This window comes from Haliaeetus leucocephalus, unplaced genomic scaffold (assembly GCF_000737465.1).
Source record: "Haliaeetus leucocephalus isolate CR32 unplaced genomic scaffold, Haliaeetus_leucocephalus-4.0 Scaffold312, whole genome shotgun sequence".
NCBI classification, from domain to species: Eukaryota; Metazoa; Chordata; class Aves; order Accipitriformes; family Accipitridae; genus Haliaeetus; species Haliaeetus leucocephalus.
The window spans coordinates 41,609-50,944 of record NW_010972748.1 but is presented as its reverse complement, the minus strand read 5'-3'; the positions used below and the strand labels follow the sequence as shown (position 1 = coordinate 50,944).

The 9,336-nt window shown below is 54.0% G+C and overlaps 1 protein-coding gene across 2 annotated transcripts; it reads left to right on the top strand.

Annotated features, from left to right (window-relative positions):
* The first annotated feature begins 1,141 nt into the window (after positions 1 to 1,141).
* Positions 1,142 to 7,863, top strand: LOC104834116 (interferon-induced guanylate-binding protein 1-like). Of its 2 annotated transcripts, none has more exons than XM_010571228.1 (11): positions 1,142 to 1,199; positions 2,780 to 2,991; positions 3,083 to 3,210; positions 3,650 to 3,759; positions 4,074 to 4,276; positions 4,394 to 4,636; positions 4,944 to 5,224; positions 5,790 to 6,002; positions 6,128 to 6,230; positions 6,351 to 6,544; positions 6,699 to 7,863. In XM_010571228.1, exons 2-11 carry the CDS (start codon positions 2,799 to 2,801, stop codon positions 6,882 to 6,884), a joined length of 1,854 nt encoding a protein of 617 aa, XP_010569530.1. In that variant the 5' UTR covers positions 1,142 to 1,199; positions 2,780 to 2,798; the 3' UTR covers positions 6,885 to 7,863. The 2 variants fall into 2 exon arrangements, with proteins under 2 accessions (XP_010569530.1, XP_010569529.1); XM_010571227.1 differs by lacking the exon at positions 1,142 to 1,199 and adding an exon at positions 1,406 to 1,498.
* The last annotated feature ends 1,473 nt before the right edge of the window (positions 7,864 to 9,336 follow it).

Below are 9,336 nucleotides of genomic sequence, written 5' to 3'. Positions count from 1 at the left end.
TGATTCAAAGAAATTAACTCAATAGTTTGATTAACTATTAAGTAGGTATTCTTTATTGGCAGCGCTGGATGCACGGGGGATCGCTCCACCTATCGTGCACACCGTCAGGTCTAATTGTGCAGGTTAAATTCATGTTCTATATACATATTCACTAGATTTCCGAGAAATTTTATACATATTCATTAGTTTTCCGGGAAACTATTAGCATATGCAAATGTCCTTTACGCAGGCGCATTGAAGGTCTCTGGTGGTCTTCAGGAGTCCTCCGGTGGTCTTCCATAGTCTTCCTCACTTGTCCGCTATTTGACCCTTCTCAGGTGATTCTGCGCAGTATGGTCTTTTACATGTTTTAATACATCACTGCTCGTTAGTGTTCTTATTATCTAAGTTCTCAGTAGTGGTGTAAAAACCATATGGTTAGTTTAAGCTAAATTATCTACAAGGACGAGAACAAAGGCAGGAGTTCTTATCTTTTCCGGCCCTATCTATTCAAGCAAGGCCTCTACTTGTGCTTCTCAACAAGATCGTAAATTCATCAAACATTTAATTAAGTTTTGTGATCGCTCATGGTTCCTTCTTGCTCATCACTCCCAAGTACCAGTCTCTGACAGGCTTAATCCTTGACAAACACCAGTCCTTGGTATGTAAAGTTACAGAGAGACAATCATTAAGCAATAAGCAGTTCGTTCTCTATATCGCACTTGGTGGATACAAGAGGGAATTGGGAACCACAGCACCGCACGTGTGGCTGGGACAGAGTTAACTTTCTTCATCACAAGCCCGTGTTGATAACACACATATGTTTTGGCTGCTGCAACATCGAGGCCTCCTCTTCTTTCCCACTCTGCCCCCTGGCAGTGAGCAAGCTGGGGGTGGGCAAGAGGCTGGGAGGGGTCACAGCCAGGACCTTCAAAGATCAGCTAGTCCAACCTCCCTGCCGTGAGCAGGGACATCTTGCATTAGATCAGGTTGCTCAAAGCCTCATCTAACCTGGCGTTGAACACTTCCAGCAATGGGCCATCCACAACTTCTGTGGGGCATCCACAACTCCTCTGGGCAACTTGTTGCAGTATCTCACCACCCCTCCACACTAGATAACATCATGCTCAGCAATAAAAAGCGGGATCAGAGAAGAAGGGGTGAGAAGATATCTCCCAGGGTGAGTGTAACTCTGAAACTGGCTGGGCAACTGGGAGGTGGTGAGTGTTTGCTTTTGCATCGCTTGTTTTTCGTTCTTGTTCTTTCAATTATTAAACCATCTTTATCTCACCTCCTCCAAGTTTACTGCTTAGCAGCTGGCCAGGGTCAACTCACAGGCCATCTCTATGGCTGGGGTTTTCCTCCTCCCTCCCAGAACCTGACTTTCGCTTTCGGTCTCTGACTCACCCATTTCCCAGAATAGGAGGAGAGGGCTGGCCGTATGCACAGGGGAAAAGGCAGGGCAGGACCCAGACTGCAGCAAAGCTGTTGCAGCCCAGGGCAGGAGAAGAAGACAACGGTGAGTCCCTTCCCCTAATCCCTCCTCCCCACCCAATGCAAGCAGCCCTGGACACTGGGGCTGCGGAGCGACTCCTTCCATCTGACCCCAGCAAACAACAGGGAGCCCAGTAAGTGACAGGGATCCCACCAGGTAGGAGGAGGAAGAGGTCCAAAGGTCTGCTCAGGCTCTGGGATGGAGCAAGGGGAATGGGTGGCTAGGAGCCTGTGTTCAGCCCCCCCAGGCTTTGCATGCAAGTTAAGACTCGCCAAAGCTTGGACCCCGTGCACTAAGCTTTCCTCTCCTCCCTGCTGTGCTGGGGGTACCTGTGACATGAAGGGCAGCCTCTTGTCCCTGAGTGGCAATGCCCTTGATGTTCCTGGAAGAGGTCGGGGCTTGCGAGGTCCTCAGAGAGGGTTCAAAGCCCAGAAGCGGGCAGTGTCCGTGGAGCTTGCCGTTGCCGGAGCAAGTCCTGGGGTGTCTGGGAGGTTGCAGTGGGGCAGCTTCTGGGTCTGGGCATGGGATGAGCCATTGTGCTGCTGCCATGTCCGTGGGTTTACTGGTACCTGGCAGGGGCTGGGTGATGGCTGGGGCTGTGCAAGGGAAGGGTCTGGACTGGGTGAAAGCCCCCCTGCCACTGGCAGTCTCACCATCCGGGCGAAAGGCAAGGACAGGCGGGGGCTGAGCACTGGAGTGCGTGGAGGGGGTCACCCACCAACACACGGAGGAGGAAAGGCGAGATGGGAGCCTTGCGAGGGCAAGCACCAAGCATGTGCCTGTGGGAGGCACAGAGGGGGGGTGAGAGGGGGCTTGATGAGGTCAGCCATCGGAAATTAATGAAGAAATTCATAAGCAGCTCCCCTAAGCTTCAATTTCCCCCCCTAACCTATCCTTCCCTTAGTGCCTGTGTCACTCGTCAGTCATCCCTCCTGCCCTAGAGCCCCGCCTGAGGCCATTGCTATGGCCTGCACCCATTTTTGCACAATTAAGCATTCAGCAAACTTTAAATTGGTGTTCAGGACATAATGCAGAGTACTCCCACTATCCCACCGGGCTTTCAGAAATTGAGCTATTTCTGTTGTGGGGCAAATGGGGAGGGGTTGTGCACCTCTTCCAAGTGTCACTGTTGTCTTCACAGCATCACTTGGGAGGGGCAAAAAGAGGAAGCGTGGTGGAAGGAATTGGGTGCAAGGCATGATTTGCTTGGAAAAATGAAGTAGAATGATAATAACTGTCCCTGTTTGGACTGTGGGGTGGTGCCCCCACGTCGTTAACCAGCCCATCTTGCCACCTCCTTTGCAGGCTGCGTTTGCTGTCGGCAATGGCATCTGAAACCCACATGCCGGTGCCTGTCTGCCTCATTGAGAACACCCCGGCGAGGGGGCTGGTGGTCCGGCCGGAGGCTCTGCAGGTGCTGTCAAAGATCACCCAGCCTGTGGTGGTGGTGGCCATCACCGGGCTGTACCGCACCGGCAAGTCCTACCTCATGAACAGGCTGGCTGGTCAGAGGAGAGGTGAGGGAGGTCCCAGCCCTGGGTGGCCAAGATACCTGGGTTTTCCTACTCTGTATTTAACACCGTTGAGACCCTTGTGTCCTCCCCACAGGTTTCTCCCTGGGCTCCACCGTGCAGTCCCACACCAAAGGTATCTGGATGTGGTGTGTACCTCACCCCTGCCGGCCTGGACACACTCTGGTGCTGCTGGACACTGAAGGGCTGGGCGACGTGGAGAAGGTGTGGAAGAAATGGGAGCTCCCTTTGTGCAATTCCAGCACTTTGTGGAAGCTCTTGAGGGCCCAGCCGTGGTGACCAGAGTCAAGGTGTCCCCACCACCTATGGTGGCCTTCAGCCTGTGTGCTGGGAAAAGCCAGAGGCCATGGGGAAGGAGGTCGGGGTAGACAATTTGCCAAATTCCTCTGCTTCTCTGGAAAAGAGCAGCAAACGGGAAGGAGGACCTCAGGGAGCACTTTGATAGAGGTCTGTGAGACCCTGAGAGTAAAGAGTTGAGAATAAGGCCAGCTACAGAAAGACACGGTGATGGCATGGGGGTGGGTCTCTCAAAAAATTGGTCTTGCCATGGCCTGTTGGTTAGGGGCATTCAGGGTCTGGGGATTTGGGGCTTTGCTCATACTTAGGGGGTCTTGTTGATAAGAGCCGAGGGTTGTTGTTCCAGGGCGACACCAGGAATGACACATGGATCTTTGTGCTAACCATACTGCTCTCCAGCACCCTGATCTACAACAGCAGAGGCACCATTGACCAGCTGGCCATGGACCAGCTGCAGTATCCTTGGTGGGACAGCAGCACCAGGGATGCCCTCCTCCCCCTGTGTGGTGGGTTAGGGGTTGACAAATCGCAGTTCCTCAGACAGCTGCAGAACCTTCTGGTGGTGCCCAGCAATGTGCTTTGAGTCCTTGGGAGTCCCATGTTGTGGACCTCGGGGCTGAGGGGTTTTCTCCCTCCTCCTTCTGGCGGTTCCTGGCTGTTCTCTGTCCTGCAGAGTCTCCTCTCTTCCCCATGAAGTGCTGAGGGGTTGCAGGATGGCGATGCCCCTGCGTTCAGAGCTGAGGTCCCTGTTTCCTTAGCCAGCTCCCTAGCTATGTGGTGAAGCTGACTGACCATGTCAAGTTGAAAGCAGCACCCAAGGAGAGTGAAGATGAACTGGATGATTCAGAAAAATTTGTCCTCTTCTTCCCGACTTTCATCTGGGCTGTCCGGGACTTCACACTGCAGCTGGAGGCGGGTGGGAAGGAAATCTCTGAGGACGAATACTTGGAGGAGGCACTGAAGTTAAAGGCTGGTAAGGGAATGGTGCTGTGCTGCTGGAGATGTCCAGCCCCAGACACAGCAGCATTTCAGTGTAAGTCAACAACAGCCCAAGCCCGTTCAACTTGCTCCGTGTCCTCTTACCCCACAGATAGCAACCAGGAGACCCAATACTACAACCAGCCCCGGGAATGCATCCGCCAGTTCTTTCCAGATCGCAAGTGCTTTGTTTTTGAGCAGCCGGCCCGCAGGAGGGACCTGGTCTGCTTGGAGGATCTTCAGGATGATGAGATCAATCCTGAATTCCAGCAGCAGGTGGAGAAATTCTGCAGCCACGTCTGGGAAAAGTCTCCGCCTAAGACCGTCCCCGGTGGCCACATCATAACAGGAAACCGTGAGTTTATCCAAACCCTGCCCAGAGGGTTGGATGGCCAGCAGCTCTTGGGACTGTGTCTGGGGAAGGAGCAAATGCAGAGTCAAATGATGCAGGTGGGGAAAGGGAGAGATTTTCTGCTGGCTGCTGTCCCTGCCTCTGGATTTGAAGCTTCTGGATGCTGCAGGTGGGGTGGGAAACAATTAGGAAAAGATGTTCAGGAAGACTCTGGCAGGGAGGCAGCAGGGATATGGCAGGACCCAGGGCCGAATGGGAGCCTGCATTTTGTTCAGGCTGCAGATCTCTCATCCTTGGTCCTCCTTGGCAGTGCTGGGGAAACTGGCAACGACCTACGTGGAGACCATCCAGAGCGGGGCAGTGCCGTGCCTGGAGAGTGCGGTGCTCGCCCTGGCAGAGATTGAGAATGCAGCAGCAGTGAAGGAGGCTGTGACGTTGTACCAGGATCTGATGGCGCAGCGGGCAAAGCTGCCGACAGAGACTGTTCAGGAGCTGCTGGAGCTGCACAGCCAGTGCGAGCAGGAGGCGCTGGAGCTGTTCATGGCACGGGCGTTCAAGGATGGCATCTGCCGTTTCCAGGCAGATCTCATAGTAGGTGCTCCCCAGCCCAGCCAGGATTCCCCCAGGGACACCATCAGCCCCTTAGCTTTTGGTCCTGGGGTACAGGGGTCTCCTTGCCTCCTGCCAGAGGACAGTGCTGTGCCCTCTCCAGAGCTGACTCAGTCCTAACGCCTGCTCTCACACTCTGCAGACTGGCAGTTGTCCCTGCTGCACTACCCCTTCTCCCTAGGTTCAGAAGCTGTGCTGCAATGGGGACGAAGCTCAGCCCTGCCCCTCTCTCGCTGCAGCCCAGAGGTGTCTCTGCCCTGGCTGGAAGCCTGTAGGCTTCCACACTTCCCCTGTCCTGCTGACCAATTCTTGTCCCTGTGTTTTGTGGAGCCTGTGGTCCCTGGCATGCTCTCTGTTCCTGTGCACCTTGGCCCAGAGATGTCCATGGGCATGGACTGCCCTCCCCACCCGTCACCTCCCAGCTGATTACCCCACAGACTGGAGATCCCAATTCCCATGTTGACCTGGCTTGATTTTTGCCTAGCATGAGAAAGGCGGGTGCAGCTCAGCCTGGGCTGATGCCTTCCCTCTGCATCTTTCTGGACAGACCAAGGTAGAGGCAGTCAAGGCAAAGTTCTGCAAGGACAACGAGCAAGCGTCCCATGACAAGTGCAAGGCTGCTCTCAGGGACCTCTCCCAAGACATGGAGAAACGAATCAGTGATGGTGTCTACAATGTGTCAGGGGGCTATGAGCTGTTCAAAGAAGACCAGCAGGCACTGGTGGAGAAATACTGGGAACTGCCTCGCAAGGGGGTGAAGGTAGGAATGAGAGCAGCTCCTCTTCAAGGGGAGAGGCTCCGTGTCCCATCCCCTTCCCCCAAGAAACCATTTCCCCGCAGATGCTGTGTCTCCCCTTGACTCCTCTTCTACCTGTGGTCCTACAGGCTGATGCTGTCCTGCAGGAGTTCCTCCAGAGCAGAAAGACTCTGGCCGAAAGCATCCTCAACACAGACCGCTCCCTGACGGAGAAGGACAGGGAGCTAAAAAGTACCTTCTGGGCTGGAGAAACGCCACTGCTTGTGGAGGGCCAAGCTTGATGGAGGGGGACAACAGGACTCCTTGGGGTCAGCTCCTGCCCTTGCAACATCTCTCTTTCTCTGTCACCAGGTGAGCAAGAGCAGCATGAGAGAGCTGAGCAGGAGAGGGCGGTCCAGAGGCAGAAGGAGGCTGAAGAGAGACAGAAGTTGGAGGACCAGTTACGCAGCTGGGAAAAGCATGTGCTTCAGCTGAGAAAGAAGCTGGAGAATTGCAGTGAGAAGCAGCTGGAGGAGCAACAGAAGATGATCAGACATAAATCAAAGGTACCAAGTGGGAGGGTGCAGGTGCCAAGATGTGGCTAGCAGGCAGGAATGGCAAAGGGGTCCCAGCTGGATCCCTCCCATTGCTTCTTGTCTCTGTGGCCCTCCCACTGCACACACCGTGCCCTTGCCGACAACCTGACTGTCTTCACAGGAGGAGGCTGTGTTGCTCAAAGATGGCTTCTGTGATAAAGCCACCCACCTGCACATGGTAACCTCTAGACTGCAGCAGGAATATGGCAGCACCAGGAGAGAGTTGCCAATGTGGATCAACATAATGGTATCAATACTGTTAGGCTTGGTATTTGTCGTGTTTCGCTTTAGAACACCGAGATTTTTTTAATAACCCCTCTAGTAACAAAGTAAGAGAGGTGTGCAGTGCCCCCACATACAATTCTGTGAAATTTTGAAAGCCCTTCCTGGAAGATGCTTGCCATAGAGCATGAAAGTGGCCTCCACGTTCACTTGTCCTGCACCAGCTAGTGCTTCCATGTGTGTCTCCTCCAGGAGAAATCCTCCTCTTCCCTCCCAGAGCACCTGGTCTCTCACTTCAGCTGAAGGCACGGGAAACGTCTAAAGCCAGGGTGGCTTGGGGCGCAGAAAGGCCGTAATGCCAGCAGGCGGGTCTGGGAGCATTTTGCCATGCTCAGAACATGTCATTGGGAGATCTAACCCACCTCTTCTAGAGACCTCCTCACCAGGGCTATGGGAAACTTGCCCGAGAGAGCTTTAAGCTCATGTCCTGGGGTCACACTTACTGCAGCAGCATGAAGTAGCATGGAAGTTGTGAGTAAACCAGGAATCCACATGGTGAGCGCTGCCTGGTTTGCTTGGCATCAGTCCTGCGCAGAGTCACCCAGAAGGAGTGAGCCCATGACCCAGGGAGCAGTGGATGAAAGCCATCCTCTGCTATGTAGCTACTCCCACCCTGGTCCTTAGCAAGGCTCTTCTCACTTTGAAGCCGTGAGGAAGTTCTCCCCACAGGGCTGTTCTGCTCTCTGCTCACTCACCCCATCTCCATGCTGCTCCCCCTTTCCTTCCTTCAGACCAAGAGATCCCCAAGTGGCCGTGGGGTGATAGAGCAGGAGATGGCTGTAGAGGGTTCATGGGAGGTGTGTGTCCCATTGCACTGGCTTTGGCTGGGATAGAGTTAATTGTCTTCATAGCAGCTGGTGTGGTTCTGTGTTTCGGATTTGTGACCAAAACAGTGTTGATAACACCCCCCTGTTTTAGCTGCTGCTGAACGGTGCCTGCCCAGCGTCAAGACCTTTTTTGTTTCTCACCCACCAGCAAGTAGGCTGGGGGGTGGGCAAGAAGTTGGGAAGGGACACAGCTGACCCCGACTGACCAAAGCAATATCCCAGACCACATGACACTGTGCTCAAGCAATAAAAGCTGGGGGAAGAAGGAGGAAGGGGGGGACACGTTCGGAGTGATGGCGTTTGTCTTGCCAAGTAACTGTTAACGCGTGCTGGAGCCCTGCTTTCCTGGAGATGGCTGAACACCTGCCTGCCCATGGGAAGCAGTGAATGAATTCCTTGTTTTGCTTTGCTTGTGCACCCGGCTTTTGTTTTACCTATTAAACTGTCTTTATCTCAACCTATGAGTTGTCTCACTTGTAGCCTTCCCATTCTCTCCTCCATCCCCCAAGATGTGTGGGGCTTAGCTGTCTAACAGGATTAACCCATGACACTCGTGGACAAAGGGGTTTCCCTCTTCCCTACAGGGAATTAAATCTTCAGCGGCACCATGAGAAGAAGCAGGAACACCAACCGTTCCAGTAGTGTGAAGGCGTGGAGGTTTTTGAGTTCTTTATGGATGGAGGGGCTGGTCCAAAGGCTGTCACTCAGTGGCACTAGCTCCTGAAATGACTTTCCTGACGTGTGGGCACTCCACCCCTGCAGGAGAGGTCTGCAGAGCACAGCCCCTCCTCACCCGGCAAGGTGCTGGGGAACCTCCTGAGGATAAAGCCCAAGCTCTGTTCCTCCACGTACCGTTGTGCTGGTGCTGCTTTCCCTCCTGAGCCCCCATGCCATAAGAGCCTGTGTCCCTCCATCGCAAGACTCCAGACCTGGGAGCCATCCCACCACGTCTTTGTGATCCCAACAAGATCGTAGCCCTGCAGCTGCACGCAGAGCTCTAACTCCTCGTGTTTATTCCCCATACCACGTGTGTTAATGTACAGACACTTTAGAGAAGTACCGCAGCACGTTGAGTTCCTGGAGAGGGTTTGGGGATTTTTCCATCATGGTGCCATGTTGGCACTGCCTTGCTTTCACGCAAGTGCTGGAAGTGACCTGCTTAAGGTCTGTTTTGTTGATTTTGTGATCCCTTCCCATCACATCACCCCCTGCCCTTTGCTCATTGACCCTGTCTGTCACTCCCTCACAGCACTGCTGGATACTCCCTCCCTCTCATCCTTAGTTTAAAGCCCCCCTTACAAGGTCAGCCATTCAATCAGCAAAGATTCCTCTGCCCCTTTGGTGAGGTGGATCCTGTCTCTCCCAGGCAGACACTGATCTGCATACCGGGTCCCATGGTCGTAGAGCCCCAAACCCCATTGCCAACATCATTTCTTCAGCCAACTGTGGACCTGCATTAGCAGTGCTCTCCTCCGCACACCCTCGCCCCTGGGGCCAGCAGGCAGGAATTTCCTCCAAACCACGGAGATCTGGTATGTGGTATGACTTGAGGTGTCTTCAGGCTCTGCCTTCCGAAATGAGAGGGCACCAAAATGCCTCCCTGAGGCAGAAAGAGGCCTGTTTTGGGGGGACCTCTGGTGAGCTGATCTACTG

Coding starts and splice junctions, on each gene's coding strand:
- LOC104834116 (XM_010571228.1), top strand. CDS start 2,799: ATGGCATCTGAAACCCACATGCCGGTGCCTGTCTGCCTCATTGAGAAC. Junction 4,637..4,943: donor CCACATCATAACAGGAAACC/GTGAGTTTATCC, acceptor CCTCCTTGGCAG/TGCTGGGGAAACTGGCAACG. Junction 5,225..5,789: donor GTTTCCAGGCAGATCTCATA/GTAGGTGCTCCC, acceptor CTTTCTGGACAG/ACCAAGGTAGAGGCAGTCAA.